Below are 18,326 nucleotides of genomic sequence, written 5' to 3'. Positions count from 1 at the left end.
AAAAAACAACACACTAGCCATGACTGGATATGTTCTCAAGCTGGGTTTGTTGGGTGGTGCCTGTCCATATAGCAGTGTCAACATCGTTTAATTACATCACACAGTACACAATATATTTTCATGATCATATTACCTAAACAGTCCATTTTCGTTGCAACTTCGCAAGATGCTCTCATATTGTTCAAAGCTATGGATTTCAGCATAATGTGCAGTGGCTGAGATTTTAGGAAATCAAAGACCCCGCCCCCAGCTAACTCTGCTTTTGGTGACATCACTAACCACTCCTTGCTTTCTGCACAATTTCCCTCTAATGAGCTTTTGAAGTCAGAGAGTAGGGAGTTGATGGGGAGCCTGATTAAAGACTAGCTGCTGCTGCTCAGAAAGAAAACACCATTTCATATTCCCACAGACACACACATATACAGATTCATTAGACATGCACACACCCAAATGCAAATGCACACACACACACACAAGATCCCAGACACACATATATGTTCACACAGACCCACCAACGCAGACTGAATAATTCACTAAGACCAGACCTTGAGGGCTTTGCAGTCTGCCAGTTTCTGTGTGTGCATGCTGTGTGTTTGTGTGTGTGTGTGTGTGTGTGTAAGTGTGTATCTGCAAGTGTTCATGTGTGCTTGGAATCTCCCCGAGTACGCTGCGTAGGCGGATAAGGAGGGAAGCCCATGTGTTGGAAGCACAAGTCAACACACCAGCTCTGTGCCTGCTAGCTACAGAGACAGAGAGATAAAGGGAGAGTGTGAGATTAAGGACAAAGGAGAGAGAGAGAGAGAGAGATGAAAAGAGAAACAGGGGAGAAATAGAGGATGAAATAGAGCGGAATATTAAGAGAGGAGAAAAAATAGAGAAGGAAGCAGCAGACACATGTCTTTGGTTGGTTTACTGATGTAGATGAAGTTAATTCAGTGACAGGCTGAAGAGATTTTTTTTGTCTCAGCCCAACTGTGCAATTGCCATGGAAACTGAAGATTTGACACATGCTAAATTTTAAAAAAGAGAGCTGACAGGCTAAATGCTACAGTAGAGTGTGTTACAAAAACCAGCCCATCACTGTCCAGACACATGAAGACAGTTTACACTCAGATTTCTGTAGTAATTACAAATCCATATCAGCCTACAGATATTGAATTCTTATTTACTTATATATACAGTTTAATATTTACATATAGTGTTAGCTTTGAATGCTTGACAGTTTACATTACAGTTTAAATTAACTGGAACTTGCCCCAGGTTAGTTTGAATACACAGATTCTACATTTCCTATGTGTTGTTCTGGAGTGCATGGTCCAATGATGTACTTGGTCATTTAATTTGGAGGACTTGTTGGGTCTTTATGATGTACCAGCAGAGAACTGTTTCTGGTGGTCCCCATTGACTTAGTGGTGTTGATCCTGGGGCCAGTTTCACAAAGACTTTGACTACAGTTTACATCATCTTTAGTGGGACTAATTTGCCATGAATTTGGGGTAAACTGAGTCTTTTTTTTTTTTAACTAAAAACATTGCAAGCAACCACCTTGAGCCACTCAGCTGCCTTCACTCTAGCAGAAAATATTTGCCATCTAGAAGAATTCAACAGTTACAACAGTGAAAGGTTTTACTGGGAAAATTCAACAAAGAGTGTAGCAACACACAAAAATCACAGAGCAGTGCAGACCGGTACCATTCTGTGCCTTCTTCATGTGGCAGAGCTCAGTGCTTCTCAGGATAGTTTCCTCGGGCAAACAAAAACCCCTGACTTTCTCCACAACATTGCTAGCAAACCATAAATTATGAGCCACGTTTTGCTCTTTTGTTGTAATGTGATGCTACTTGTCAGCAGGTGTCACTGACAATTACCATGGAAATATGAGTCTTAGTTCTGAGTTAGCCTGATGGTCAGGTGGTCAGTCTTTATATTATGTAAAACTGTCTAATTTAAGAGCAAAACAAGTCTGGCTTAATACTAGACCAGTCTAAAATATCTTTGTGAAACCAGCCTCTGGTCTTAATTTACAATTAATTGTTATCAGTTACTAAATGCATTGCATATGCATTTTGTCTCTTCTCCTATCTACTAACCTTGCACTTCACTGCCTCAGGCTAGGCAAATGGCTTCAGATCTATTTCCCCTCCCTCCACTGGTTCAAGCTATATAGAGTTCCTGAAAAATGATGACTAGGAATAATACAGTCCATTGAGTCATATGAATTGTAAGGGGGTGTTTCCAGCTCAATACTAGTATTTTTCTAGCAGCTGTCAGAGCTAAAAATAAAAATCTTTTCTGAGAGAAAATGATGAGTCATAAGTAAAATGTTTGGTATAATAGGAATATTTGTTGTAATTACCTCTGCAAACACATTAGGAACCAAAGAGTCTTCACATCTAGACATTTCCACATTGCATATAAGTAAGTTTTGTTGGTATACAGGGGGCAAATGGGTGTGGAACAACGATGGAGTTGACAACTCCTTCCAGCTACCAAGTAAAAAATATATTTCTATATACCATTACCAACTTTATAGCTTTAGGAGCCATGTGTCAGTACTGTAGCTGTCAGGATCCTCCTGATTACCCAGTCAATCAAACTCTACCCTCAGCTTTCCTCCACCACCAGAAAAATAATTACATTAATCTTTGTCTGGTTTGCAGTTTTACAGTCTTTCCCCCAAATGAAAATGCTGCCACAGCACGATGTGTCTTTCCAAAATTTACTCATATTTTCTCCCGTTCGAGATGCTGGCCGGACACTCTGTTGGCAAGACAGACGTGTGCACTGCTGGAGAAATGCTGATGTCATCAGTGTGGGACAGCTGACAGGAGGACGGGGGTCCTGTCATGTTTTGACAGCCGAAGCATTTATTTTAGTCCACTTAGGGTTGCATTTTGAAGCAGTAAACAGACTGCATACATAATAATAATAATATATTTTCTTTACACAGCAACGTGCTTTCCGTTATTTACTGAACTGAAAGGAGTTGACTAAAATATGTGTTGGCATATTGTCCTCAGTGTCATTCCTTATCATGGGAGATACTCAGCACATATTCTGGCAAATACACCAGAAGAGACAGATATGACCAACAGCACAGCTTAGCCCACTGAGGTTTTGTTCAGACAAACAACAATGTTGTATTAAAAAACACAACCCCCTCATTAATTTCTATGACACTTCTGCACAGCCACAACAGGGTTCCAGGCACAGAGTGCTCCATCAAAAAGTTGAACCTGGCTCAACTTTTGTTTCAGCAAAATGCAACATCATCCAGCAAAGTGCTGCACTGGCCAATCAAATATGGGAAGGTGCACATTCATGATGGATTACTTACAACATTGAAAGGCATGCATCTTCTGTTTACCTTCTGATCACTGCAATAAGGACAAAACTTTATGATAACTTTCTGTAGTTGTAAAATCCTGTTTTTTGTATCATAAGTTGATTTTCAGTGTTTTGCCATCTGATAAACCTTAAAACTCAAGAATTTATGACTCAAAACAGCCTTTCTGGATCATCGTTTCACTGGTAGCTGAAACAACACACCCCCATCAAAGCAACCCACTAGTAATTTGTATTTTTGCCACACTGTTCTTTTGCTTACTGTTGCCTCTGTTCCAGCTATGGGAACTATTGTTCTTAAAACTACCTATCTTAACTTTTTCCATTTTCCCTGTGGTTGCCAGTAAAAGAACATCTTAAAATAAACAAAACTCCACAATAACCAATATGCATCCCAATGAGGTAAAGTCAAGTTAAATCTCTACAGCTACTGGAACTATAAGTTGACTCGTCTTTGCAAAGGAAACTAATTCCTCTTCCATAAAAACACAAAAACAAAGTAAGAGGGCGACCAGTGATATTCTTGTTTGTTTCCAGTAATTTTCCACTACAGTTGTTGCAAATACTGTCATGTAATCTTAAAATGCACGAAAGTGGCGCAGTGGAAATATTTCTTGTATTAGTTAATATTTTTCTGTTAACAATGGTTCAGTGTGATATGAAATAGGTTGCTCATGAACACAAACCCATAAAAGATTATCACCTGGCTCTGCAGCTCCTGTCAGCTCTATTGAGCGTTTTAGCATCTTTCAGTTGATTGTTTTGGTTTTATGCAATTTATATGCTTTGCTTCAGTCTGACTGCTCTTTTCCAGCAGCTGCAGACAGCTGTTTTTAGGGAGAATCACTGTATACTACCTGCCCAGCACCACATGACAGACAGACAAAGTTAGTGACTAGCTGCTGATATATTAGTGGCTAGAGCTAGATATTTTTCTCAGGAGTTGGTGGAGACCAAAGCTTGTTTCAGATACTAGTCAAGCCCATGAAATGTGCTGTGTGCAGATTTTGGTGCAGTGGTCATATTTCAAACTGCAAGTCATGTGACACCTCTGCATACATTACAAAAGAAAATTTCCTGGCATCACAGACTTTCAAAACAACTCTAAATGATCACAAATAGAGACATGAGGTCCAATATATGTATTCAAAAACTTTGAAGGAAGTGGAAGATACTTTTCAGTGTATGCACTGAGGGAGCAGCTTTTGCTGGAACAAATGAGCTGCCACATTTGAATTCCTCTCCCATTGTTTAAAGCATGTTTAATACCTCTACTGTACATAACTTCAAAAAAATGTCATGAAAAAAACATGACCAGGAACAAATCCAGAGAAAATGCAATCCATAGGTCAGCTGACTCAAATCTTGGATTCCCTCCTTCCACACAGCTTGGGATTCAGTCATGCGACGTGGCACTTTTCAGAGAGTACACACCAGTCCAGTCCACCAACAGTCGTTAAGAGTGATAATCCCATAATCAGCGCAATCCTTAATGGACTGTTTCGCTCTGAAGTGTCTCAGGCTACAGTATGTACAGCGTCTCCCTCTGCCTTAACGAGGTTATGCAGATTTATGCAAATGAGGTCTAATCCCCGGAACACTGGGGACTCCGTGGTCTTTAAGTCGGTTAGCTGGCCCTTTTTCTGTGCCACCGCTCTCAGGGTGGTGGAGGAGTCACAGTGAATGAGAGAGGGAGTCCAAGCAGGCGAGAGAGAGAGACAAATGGAAGAGAGAGGTGTGATGAAGTTTTAGAAGAGCCAGGAGGAGGGAGAATTGATGAATGGGAGGACGAGAGTGAAAGGGCAGCTGCCAAGAGATAAAGCAGTGACAAATAGAGGTACAGGCAAAGGGCTGAGAGGAGAAGGACAAGAAAATACTGAGAGCTACCAAAGCACTTGGGTGGTGCCACTTGGCTATGGTTTGCATGTATACTCTGACAATTTGGATTACAAAGGATAGAGGTGAAAACCTTACAGGGTTTCTTGTCCATAAAAACTATAGCACTAATTGATCATAAAATGTTATGAATTTTGACACAGTGAGATGATAATTAAGAAGCTTATTCAGTATGCTGCAAATTTCATAACTTCTTCTCGTTTACCGGCGTAAGCTTGAATTGAAGAGCAATATACCCATGAAATCTTTTCTCAGGCCATGTTTGCATTTCATATTATACACATGCATCACCTGTTGACTCCCCTCTGTTTTGCTGCAGCACTGTATGAAACAGCTGAAGCTAAATCCTTACTGTAGGTATCATTTATTAAGAATTTGACAATCCAAAGCTGCGTGGGTGAGGTTTGGTCAGATTTGATTGACAGCGCTGGCAACATGAACAAACAACCCCACAACAGACACCAAATTTTTGATTCAAAACAGTGAGATGAGCACCAACAGTTTGGTTTGTTTGAAGCATACTGAACTCTTTCCATCCATGCCATCTTGCTACATATAGGACACACTACCTCCTGCGCTGGCACTGAATAGTGGCATTGCACATAAATTGTGTGCTATGATGAAATATGACTGTGACTCTTATGGGATACTGGGCTTGTCTTGTAAGTCTTATAGTTGCATGATGGTTTGTGGATACCTCAAAGAACTGTGACAAAGGGAATGAAGAATTCAGAGCAAGCTCTGGCTTTTTTTGATCTACAGCCGGCTTGTGATCAACACTCTGACTTATAACTGAAAGAGGACAGGATCATAGGTTACTATTAAACAAGGTACAAATCTGTTTAGGTGTCTAAATCATCATTATGAGTATTCACTTTGAAAGCTTCTTGCTAAAAGCTAAAACTTGTGCATAAATCACATTCTTTATAGTGAAAAACTCAACTGCATTTACTGTTTCTTCTTTTTCCAGTTTTACATCAAGGTAAGGAATAAACATCTTGATTGCCTTTGAGTCACCTGACAAGTTGCTGTTGATGCATCCCCGCTCGTCTCATCTTTTCATCATGGCAGGGAAAAAACTCAGCAGAGATACAGTGTTTGATGCTTCAGTCTTTGGAGCACACATTTTTATAAAGGCACAGTCAATTAAAAGCTGATGATGTGGAGGGAGATATAACTCTCCAAGAGATGCTTCTAACGTGTGTGTCATGATCCGAGAGAACGGATTGAGAGCTCTTCTTTCCCTCAATGGCTGTGCAGCCACAAACATTCAGCTCTGACTTTGAAAATACAGTTTTTCAAAAGTGTTTTTACAAAAGCTGGTTTCAGGGCATTTCCATCTTTTCATAAGTTCAGCTTTCTCACATGGGGGCCAGGATGCTCTCGGCTTTATCGAATACAGAAAAAAAAAAAGAAAAACTGCATTGACTGGTAAACTTGGTAATGATGAAATTGCAATGCAATCCAACACAGATAGGAAAAGAAAGGAAAAAAAAATATATAATACTGCAACATTTGGTGTGTCCATTCTGCCTTCACAGTCAATAAGGTTTTCCTTTATCAAACGCTACATGACTTTAACCAAATATTACTTGTATTATGCTGTGTAGATACTGCAAACTGCATTGTGTCTGGTATATTTCTGGGCAAAAACACCTCAAACTAGAACATGATGGATGCAGCTAAATGTTAATGAGCCGACCTTTTCAAATACCATTTAAACAAAACCTGACTCCGTTCCAGGCTTCAAACTTATAATTATTTGACTTCTAGATACTTTCTTTAGCCAGGGATTCAACCAGAGTATCACACATCAAGTCACTACCTCATGTATGAATTATGCTTCACATGGTGCACAAGAAAACATTTCCTGTGAATGTTTAATTCAAACCAGTCTATAAATAAATTACATTACCAATACAGTATTACCCAAAAAATACATACAAATTTTAAGCTGCTCCCTGGTTGTGTGCTGTTCTTTTCATAAACAGATTCAACTGTGACTATAGCTGTTTCACATGGTCGGCTTGGACCGTGTAAAACAGCTGTGGTCAGAATAGCTTCCATATGAACCTGGTTTGCTTCTAATAACCATTTTTCATCATGAGAAGTTAGTACAACAAATCTGAATTGTTTGCACAGTTGATCTTATAATTTAGCCCATTTCTAACAGCTGGACAACTACTGTCACCCAAACATGCAAATCCAAATACACAGCCTTCTATGGACAAGATGCACTAACTCTTCTAAAGGATCACTACATTGTCTTGGTGGTTGAGAAAAGATTGTCTGCTAACCACACGGTCACGAGTTTAATTATCTACCTTATCGAAGTGTCCTTGACTAGAAACTCTGTTGAATTTAGAGTTGGAATGATCTCAAACTCTCACAGAATGAAGTGTCTCAAGTTTTGGACTACATGTTCTATTTTGACTCTAAATGGCCAAGTAAAGCAATGAAGATTGAAATATTGCCCAGTTTTATGTTTTAATGTGTGATGTTTTGACTAGAGGGTCACTGATTGCAATCTTTGGAGCAGTTTATATTTACTGGTCAAGGACATCTTGTGGCCATGTGAATTATGACTGTGAATGAATTATAAATGTCTCTCAGGAGAAAAGGTGGATAGACTAACAAAGATCGACAAAGCATGTGACTTTACTACTTTCCTGTCCCATCTCCTACCGAGAATTTCTTTTAATCATGAGGGGATCATACTCTAACATTAACAGAGTAGGTTTTGTGCATAAACCTTACCAAGCCTTAACCATAGCGATGGAATACAAAAAAGTTTTGGCACTGACAAACCTAGATGTCATGTTGGATGTCAAACCAGTTTGGAAGTTAGTGACAAATTGCATATTTTGTTGTTTGGTTTGGAGGACTTGTCACTTAGTGTGCCCTTGAGCAAGTCACCAAACCGCCATCTGCTCCATAAAGAGAATGTACTGGGCAACTCAAGTTGTGAATTTGTGCGCATGATGATCCGTTGGGTGATGCACTTATACTGAGTAGACATAAAAATCATGTCATTAACTTTGTTCAAGTGATGGAAGGAGATTATATCAGTTCTAACTGAGAAAAGAGATGACAGAATGGGTACCAAAAGGAAGTTACAGTGGTGACTTCCTGGTGAACATAGTGCAGCATTTAGCAGCTGAAGATATTTCCCTCAGGAGTTGATGGAGACCAAAAATAGGAAAAAGGAGAATGGATATTGGACTTACAGTATGTGGCCTGAATCCAAAATGAATACTTCTACTTTGTAAGTGGCCTGATCATTGTGCCATTTAAGCAACTTTCAAGAAAGTTATTTTTAATTCCGTCATCGGCAGGTTTTTTCTTGAAAAAGTAGGATTTTTTTTCTTTGCACTGAACTGTAGGCAAGAAGGGCATGTCCTCATCTTAGAAATGGAAAGCTTGAACTAACACACACACATAGACTGTCTGTGTACCAGCATTAAACCTCCTCCTCTCAGTACACCCCCCCCCCCCCCCCAGCAGGTGCCATGTTGCCCGGTTGGATGTATGCCCATTTGAGATCAGAAGACAGCTAGGCATGGCAGCACAGCGGGCATCTGCTAGGCACCAGAGAGATGAAGAGAAGAAAGGAGGGAGGGAGAGAGAGAGAGAAAACAGGTTGTCAAACGAGACAAAGAGCAGAAAGAAGGAAGAAGGAAGGTGGAGAATGAGGGCAGCGAGAGAGAAGAGTGTTTACAAGCTCAGAGAGTTTACGAGTATGCGTGCGCGCTCCGTGTCCGTGCATGTGTTCTTCTGTGTGCCTGCTCGGTAACATGTGTGGGTGTGTGTATGAAGGAGAGAAAGGGAAGAAAACAGGAGAAGAGACAGAGAGGAAGACAGAAAGTGCGAGCGAGAGACGAGTGATTTCACACCAATAAAGTGCAATCTCGAGCACTGACTCACTCCTGACTCTTGCACCAGTGTAGCAGCGTTGCTGTGCTTACACCCTCCGAGTGAAACAGATGGAGCAGAAGAATAAAGCTAAGCTCCGGAGAAGACTCTCACTCCTGTGTCTACACTGTATCGATACAGTAAAGCAACAACAGGAGCCAGATTTTCCTCTTTTATGTTGATACTGCTTTCTAGACGACTATGCAGCCATAGGGAAAAAACTAAACAATGTAAATTAGACAAACCCAACAAGCACACCTGCAGGTAGAAGCTTCAACTCTCTCGTCACAGTCTAATCTATGTATTCAAGCCATATGTTGCATGCACCCAGCAGCGGTTACATGTCCTTTCACAGAAGCACTGAAGGCATCTCTTCCTCCCCGCACTGGGAACATCAAGGCTCTGCGCCTTATGCAACTCTGAGCCCGAGCTCATCAAAGCACGCGGAAGCACAGACACATCGACCACTAAACACTCAGGTAAACAACCTGTGAGGAAGGACTCCACAGCACTGTTTCACTGACACCAGCTAGACAGGATCATCATAGGAAGTTGAACTTTAATATGAGATCATTTATTTTATTTAATTGTAGTCTTACTCAGCATGTTTTTAAGCTGATTGTGTTTTATATGGAGACATAGAAAAACCTTGCTTGAAACTGAACTGTAGCATTGGTACTTTACAGTTCTTTGTTGGATGTTGTGTAATTCTATTTGTCTACATTGTTATTCTGCTCCTGCTACTCCTGCCTGCTCTGTACATGCTGCAGCTACTACAAGTCTGTCAGTCATGAAAGAGGGATCCCCCCTGTGTTGCTCTTCCTGTGCTTTTTATTTCGCTGTTTAAGTGTTTCTGTTGTCGGAAACCAAGCATCTAACAATAGAGGGTGTCAAACTTGTGATTTTGGCACATATAAATGTACTTATTTTTCAAAATTGGTTATGTTCTGTGCACGTTGACCATTTTTAAAGCAAAGAAAGAGCTCACTCTGCTCTCTTACATGGGACATTCAAGGTAAGTTGTGTTATACTATATTTTTCTTCCTATTGTAATTGTGAGAAGGTTAGGGTTATGGGTTAAGATGTAATTTAATATGCAAATATGCAGGACTGTGCCTGCAGGATTCATAATATATAAGAATCCTCTGCACTGCCCTGCTAATTTAGAACCTCAACTGTGACATAAGTTCACATTTTTATAGACAGGAAATATTGCACAGCTGACCTACACACTTTGATATTTTAATACTTATATTACATTCATAATCTGTCTTTGAATTTATGTCCTTTATATTTCTTTTATTTAATCTCTATTATTCTTCACACAAGCCTTTTTAGCACAGCCTCAAGCATATGCCACCCTGTCATCCACTCGACATATTGCATGAGCATGTGACAAATAAGATCTTTGAATCTTAAAACTTTCAAATTCCAATAAAAACCCCTTCTTATTGGAACTTTAAGATTCCTATAAAAAGACTAACACAGTGTGTTATTATGTCTCTCAGTACTGTCTGACTTCTCTACCCTGTCTGTGGCTCTCAGCACCAAGCCTGTTGGTTTCTGAAGACATGAACCTTTAAAACTTTGAGTTGTTTTACAGAATACCAGCAGTAATGAGTTGAGATCTTCCTGCTGCTTTACGTTCTGCTCTATTTGTTACTTCTGTCCTGATGTGGCATTCCTCCAGCAAAAAGGAGGAGCTTGGGGCACGGACTTGTCTATATACCATAGGTGTGATAATTCATCAGAACCATCTCATCGGGATTCATGAGGGGAGCTCAAAACCTAAGTCATCAATTCATGTGATAAAGCTTATAGTTAGGGAAGGCCAGGCTCGCCTTGGACCAGCCCCTTAGTTATGTTGCTATAGGCCTAGACTGCCAGGGGACTTCCCATGATGCACTGAGCTCCTCTCTCCTCCTCCCCCTCTCCATCTGTATGCATTTATGTCCCATTAATGCATGTTACTAACTTGGCTTCTTCCCCAGAGTTTTTGTGCTTTCTCATCTCACAGGTTTCTATGGATCATGGTCACGGACCGCCTGGTTATGGACTGTGGGCTTCCATGGGTCGTGGTTGTGGACCACCTGCTGCCATGATCCTGCTTGACGCCCACACCTGCTATTATTATCATTAGTCATATTTCCATTATTGTTATTATTATTATTATTACTATTGTGATTATTGTTGTTGCTATGCTTCTCTGTTCCCCACTTCTTGCCTTCATTGTCTGGCCAGGCAGGTATAAGTATTCCCCTTTTGTGAGTCATCGCAGTATGTTCATAGTGCAATTATTGAACTCAAATTTGGGTAAATTTGAGTTTGTCATGGACATTTAAATTTGGGTAAATAAAACCCTTAAATTGCAGTGTCTCTTGTGACTGACCTGCTTGGTCCCTGACATAAACATATAGGTTCATTTTTGAATAAGAGTGATAATGAGATAAAGTCAAAATAAACTACAGTGTGTGTTCATGGTGTTTTTAATAGGGTTGGACAACAATGGAGCTCTACGGCACGGAGGAATACGATACATCAGACGCTCTACAAACTACTGGACAGTAGATTAATCCATTGTTGGTTTGAATATATAGGAATATCACCAGCCTCATCCTTTAAAATGGTGAAAGTTCAGCTACGAAGTCTACATTATTCTTTCTCTTCTCCTACATTTATTACTCACTACCTCTAAATTCTCTATATTTATGGTTCTACAAAGGCAAATCCCTCCTGGTTCATTAAGACCAGTCAATTAGGCTAAAACTGAAGTCAATCACTTATCAGCATGCTCTATATTATCAGAATTAAATGCATTTCTAGCAAGCACATGTGTAATATTTAACATTTAGTAGTCTGTATAATATTTTGTAAACTAAGATGAGGTGAGATGTGACTGTGAAAGTACCTGGTATTGGTTACTAGAAACAGTATACCTTATCCTACTGTGTGTTCATGTGTGTGTGTATGTGTGTGTGTGAGGGTAGGTGGGTGTGTGGGTGGGGGAGTCAAGGGGGCAGTTGCTATGGTGATGAAGTGTTTGTACTTCAGCTGTAGAATGGGAACATCCTCCCGGGAGGACAGTGGCTTGGAGGCTTGTAATTGGGCAAAGTCTTCTCTAAGGAGCACCGAGCAGACAACAACGCACAACCCAAAAGGTTGCTGCGACCTCATATTGGGGTCAAATGTGCCGTTGGTTGTTGTCGGGGAACACACAGTCTGTCCGTGTATTGTATGCATGGAACAGCGTGAATATCAAACATGGAGGATCACAGTAGAGTAAACAGAGCAGGTTTCACACTCAGAGGATCAGTGTACAGTAAGCAGAGAAGGTCTGATGCCCGGGCATAAAATACCTTCGCTGGAACCCAGACAGCAAACCACATGAGGGCTGGATTTCAGCATATGTTTGAGAACTGGCTGCCGTGCGCACTGCAATTACTGATCTAATTTCTTTTTGTTTTAAAAAAAGTGAAATATGCATACAATAATTTTGAACCTAAATAGAAATATTCAGAACAAATAGAGTAAATAACAAACGTGCCCCCACCTCCCCATGAATTATGCATCCTCTGTTGAGGCCACTTGCAGTTGAGCATGTCTCTAAACAAATAGCACACCCTTTGGCCAATCAGCGCAATTTCAGCAGTACCAGCATGAAGCAATGAGACACAAGTTTGTTGAAAATCTGATTATCAGATATTGCACGTGTCATTTTGAGTAATCCACCATGCTGCAATAACAGATTATTCCCCGAAATTTGGTCAAAATCTGATCAGGGGTGTTTCAGATCATTCTGCTGTGAGGCAGCTGGAGAGAAAAGACAAAGATATGAGCAGAGCATACAGTAAGACACTCATTCTAATGTAAATCATCAAATATATAAATGAATGAATGTGCTTTTAGTGTGTATATTCTTTGCTAATATTCAGCGCAAACCATGATGTTTACATGATGGATTTCCTCACTACTGATTTGTCACCTCCCATGTAAGCAAAGATCACAATTTCCATTGATTTTCCTCCAGTGGACACTGGACACATCAATAATCTGTATGCAAAACAGCTTTGACTTTTTGTTCATTACTGTAATAATCCAATAAACAGCTGTATCTTGACAAGCTGTATTTAACTGCTACTGTACGTTACTGCCCAGGACACCTGTCATCTCTTTCATTCATGGAAGCTTTTCCTGGTTGCATAAGTCACGGTTATGTAGGTTATATCTCACAGTATGCATTATGGTTGATTCATAAAAAATATCGCACAATTCATTTTTTATATACATGTATGTATGAATTTCAAATTAACTTAAATCTGAAAACTAGCTTTAAAACCATCTTTAACTTTGTGGTGTGGATTTGCCTGTATATATATGCCTAATATATATATATATATATATATGTATGCCTGTATAACATATGGCCATTTCCTCATCAGACTAAGATTTTAAACATAACCACTTGTTTATGTGTTTCTGCTTAAGTTGTTAAGATAAAACTCAACTGTAAATGTCTGATGTGTGTATGTCCCCAAAACAAATTAAGAAAAAAGGTGGAACTCCAGTGCTGAAAGAAAAAAATGAAAGAATCAAGTGCTGTCTTGATCATTTCGGCGAATTTTATTTCCAACTAATGGACTGACAAAACTGCTGACGCATCTCGGTATGAAGTCTTCATCAAAGCAAAAATATATATATCTTTTTTCAGAATTAGCTTTAGAGAAACAAACACATTGCAGTACTTTTTTAAAGACAGCCTCCAACTGAAATTCATTCCTCATATGAACTTTTTTTAATTGCAAGACCATTTTATTAGTCATATTGTCAAAAAAAGATATCCATCAGGATTTCTCTGTCCTGTATGTACAGTATGTCCTGAATGGTGACAGCAGATGCTCCTTAATCATCTCCTCCAAGGCTGATCATTAAGTATCCACAGCTTGTGATCTTAGTACATTACTTTAAAAGCAGTCCCACCCTGGAAAAAAACATTGGTTCTGCCACGCTTACTCTACCACGAAGGCTGCTTTTCCCCTCACTCCTTTCCCCATGAGATGCTTTCCATACAGCGCAACAAACAGGATGGGTCTGCTCCTGATTGTTGCTCAGATGAAGTTCACCCAGCCACTATTGCCATAAAGAGAGAATCAGATGAACAGATGTGCACTGCTCTGCTGCCCACACCAGGCTATCTCTTCCATAAACACCAGTTTACTTAGCTATGGATAACATGAGAGGAGTGGGTTCAGGTTTCAGTGATGTGGAGCAGTGGGGTCAAAATGAGGCTCTGGGATCAGAGGTAGACCTCTGAAGGCTCTTTACACCGTGCTCCACTTTTAAAGTTCAATCAAAGGACAAGCTGTATAAAAGACAGCTTTTCCATCATCTTTGAAATGAGTAAGGATGACTAAGGCAGCTGCTGAGCTTCAGCCAGTGTCCTCTAAAGATCTTCCTCCTCCATATCCACCAGTTCATTACCCACAGCCATTAGACACCATCATCACCACGCTTTGTTAGTCAAACTAAAAGTCTGCAACAATCATTTGAGTGTCATTCTGAATATATGTGTCACTGGGAAAACATTTGGAAAGAACTGATGTGAGGTTATCAGCCTCTCAGTTGCAGGTTATGTCCCCCTCTAACGCTGAAGCACCCCTCTCATAAATAATCATCCGGCACACGGAGAAGCATCCTGCCACACGCTGAACGAATGCAAATCTGCCGCGAAGACACATTTAAGATGTGAACACAGTGGAATGAAGCATTCCAGTGAGCAGCGGAATATGCTCACCTTTACAGAGTTAGCCACGCTTATCAGGATGGAAAAATAAGTACTGCAGGATTAATGTCAATTACTTAACTCCAACGTCAATTATTCAGCTTGACTGCACTTGTGGGGAGTTGTTTTCAGCACCTCTGTGATGGGAAACAGGGTGTTTTTGCACTAATTCCACCCCTGTAGCACCTTGTTTGAAGCTCTGCTGCTGCTGTGACTCTTAGGTGTTACGAACGCAGCAAGACATCACTTTATGTTCCATGGCAGCCATGTGAACTGCTCAACCCAAGAGCATATGGCCAATGTAAGGAGGCAGGCAGCACATTTGGAGAGGGGTATCTCAAGAGCTCAAGTGTTTAGTACAGACTTGTCTTTTTTCCCTAGCTCCTGATGGAAGTAATTGACATTTAGATTCATTAAAACATGCAGTTCAATCCACATTTAATATCTGTTTCATCAGCTTGACTGTCAAAACCTGAGATGACGAAATGTTAATGATACACATCCTCATCTTCTTCATCAGCCCTGAGGTGAATTTCCACAGGAAAAGTGCCGTTGCGGCTGCTGAGGCACGTTTGAAGTCTGGTCACACGTTCAAAGACGGAAAAACATTAATGATTTGCATCAAAGATAACAGTGCCGCAGGGAGTGTGAGGACAGATCAAGCCTGTATTTGGAAATATAGACAGCTTGGAATTCCTTGCCCCTGGACTCTATGAAAGAAAATTAGTACCTCAGATATATTCTTTGTTTTTGCAGCTTATAACCTGCCACAGATTAATTGATTGGATATTGTTTTTTTTTTCTTTCAAGGCAAACAAAATAAAGTACGTAATAGTTTTACATCTGATAAGCATATGTATGATGAAAAAGGTTTATTGTGCTCTCCAATAGTTTCTGCATATAAATGATTTTCCATGTCCTCACCAGCTGAGCCAAAGATAATAGATCGTGAGCCCTAAAAGCATCAAGAGTGTCGTTTTTCTCAGTTTTTCACAGATTGCTTTTTCTGACAAAATCAGTCAAGACAGCAGCAGCATGCGACACTTAGCTTGACACTAAAGCATGAGAGGATCTGCAGAAACTAATCTGATCTTTAGAAAGTATTGTATTATTGCTTTGTAACCTTCAAATGTGACACTATCATGCGGCCTACTACGAGGACTGAATGACAGATGTTTGACTATGTGCAGCTGCAGGATTCAGATCTACAAGACCTCAGCAGCAGTTCAGATCTACACAAGATGCTCATGTTTAGTTCAGAAAAAATGAAGTGTGAGGTGTAAGTTATTATAAAACGCTCTTTAAAGGGTTTTTTCTGGGATTCTGAGTGCTTTCTGTTTATATTTTCACACATTCTCCCACCTAACATCACTGCACCACCGTGTGACTTGTCTGAGCTATTAACCATGCATCAGCAAACATCATTATTGAGGCTAATTCTGGAAAAACCAAATGTCAGCTGCATCATCAGGATGCCATTTTCAAGCAGCTTTTGAGTCAACAAATAATTATTACCAGTGCGCGTTAATGAAAGAAGAAGGTTACATAAATTATCAGTGAAAGAATTACAGAAAAACTATAATCTTACTTTGACTGTCGAATTTCCTGATGATGGTGTCCAGGAAAGTGTTCTGCGGAGCCACATGGCCCCTCCGGACCGGCATCTTCGCTGCGGTGGCCCCTGGACTTTGACAGACTTTGCAGGACTTTTAACAATATGACACCGAGGCTGCGTTTCCAGTCTCCGCAGCAGAGCGCCCGATGCTCACTGCGCTCCCTGCATGGAGACTGAACACTGACAGGTCAGTGGCAGTAATCCGGGGGCCAAAGTTTTCCCAAGTTGCTCTGAGATACGGGAAGCTTCTGATGGGTCCTCAGGAGAAAGTGAGGAGAGGAGAGTTCTGGAAAGGAGGCGCACTGTACGCACGGCAGATCTGAGCCGCTTCCAGCCTCCAGTTTCCAGGCTGAGGGTTGCGAGGGTCTCTGTTTCTGTCCCCCCCCGAGGAGAGGGCGGCCAGTCAGATGATAATTCCTCCTGGTCTCACACTCGGTGGAGCAGAGCAGACCTCTCATCCTGCACTACAGCCCGCTCCTGTGAGGCGGACTGGGCGAGCTTTCCGACGAGCGTCGTTGGAGCCATAGTTGGGGCGCTGAGCTGCGCGTTTTTGTTTTTTTTTTGTGTGTTTTTTTTTTATTTGTTTCTTATTCCACCTCTTCTCTTTGCCTTTCAATATCTGTGTGTTTTGTGGAGAAAAAGAACACAATAATTATTCTAAGAAAACAGCAGAGCGCAGATCCGCGGCTTGAATCGACCTAGATCGGTGTTTTTGGAGGTGTTCTCCGTATCTCTCCTCCTCCTCGCTGTGCGCTCTGCCGGATGACTTCAGCTCCACCGGCGTCTAGCTGCGCCTCTTTTAACCCTTTGCTCATCAAGAGCGGAACTAACAGCTTAGAGCGTTTATAAAGGATGAAGAACTTCCCATCATCCACAAAAAGAACAGTTTAGATTACATGTGCGCTTCCCAAACTGGGGCCCGGGAACGCTTTGTTCCTACAAAACCGGGCTCATCATCACAATCAATTTATTACAAATTATTCAAATGACAAAAAAAAAAAAATTATAATTTGTGACAGCTGGAGGAAACTGGCTAAAAAAAAATGACAACCTAATTGTGAAGCCAGTTGAGCAATTATGGTGCAGTTAACTGAGATAAATGAGGAACGTGATGTTTCGTGTTGCACCGCAGGTTTATCAGACACCTGCTCGGGCTGCGGTCAAACGGCTGCTGTTAACAGGTGTTCTGCTCTGAGGTATAGATTACCTGTGTGCCTGAATGGGAGGGATTCATCTAACACACACGCACACACACTCCTAATTGTTCTGCCCCATTGTACTGCTCTGCTATTATCCCCACCGTGTTCCACAAACATCTACCTGCACTGAAGTGAAGCGTCTCTTTCTTTCTTTTTGATGAAGTCACCTTGCGGCTGTGATGATGCTGCTTTGTTGTGTAGTGTTACAGGGTTGGATGGGGATTCACCACTCAGGCTCCTCAGCTAGGCTACGTCACACAGCCGGGGTTCCCCCCTTCCGTCATGCCGGGGATGCTGCCTTCACGGGTTGTCGGATATCGCGCTTTTAGCCTGGAGCGTACATGAATAACTGAGCTGTAGTTGCGTTCATGTGCGATCCATATTATTGATTTATGATTTACACACAGTGAGTGAAAGGATTTATATGTTTATTATTATTGTAGAGGATTTATTGCAGCTAGATGTGTGTGTGAATGTGAGGATGCTGACACTGATAAATACAACATAATTATCAGGAAATATCAATGCATACAAATCATAAATATAAAGTCATTATATATTATATTAAATCACCATAGCT

General features: G+C 40.8%; 1 protein-coding gene across 5 annotated transcripts in view; it reads right to left on the bottom strand.

Annotated features, from left to right (window-relative positions):
• kcnh2b (potassium voltage-gated channel, subfamily H (eag-related), member 2b) overlaps window positions 1-17,365 on the bottom strand; it is a 245,252-nt gene extending 227,887 nt beyond the window's left edge. For 3 of the 5 annotated variants that reach the window (XM_044339374.1, XM_044339372.1, XM_044339375.1), the window contains exon 1: window positions 16,521-17,364. In XM_044339374.1, the coding sequence (XP_044195309.1) occupies window positions 16,521-16,596 (76 nt within the window). In that variant the 5' untranslated portion in view covers window positions 16,597-17,364. Of the gene's footprint in view, window positions 1-16,520 lie in introns of all 5 variants that reach the window. The other 2 variants (XM_044339371.1, XM_044339376.1) reach the window with 1 other exon arrangement.
• Between the last annotated feature and the right edge of the window lie 961 nt (window positions 17,366-18,326).

The sequence above is a fragment of the Thunnus albacares genome, chromosome 21, assembly GCF_914725855.1.
Source record: "Thunnus albacares chromosome 21, fThuAlb1.1, whole genome shotgun sequence".
In the NCBI taxonomy this organism is placed as follows: Eukaryota; Metazoa; Chordata; class Actinopteri; order Scombriformes; family Scombridae; genus Thunnus; species Thunnus albacares.
The sequence above is the reverse complement of the archived record's forward strand: the minus strand, read 5'-3'. Positions and strand labels throughout refer to the sequence as shown.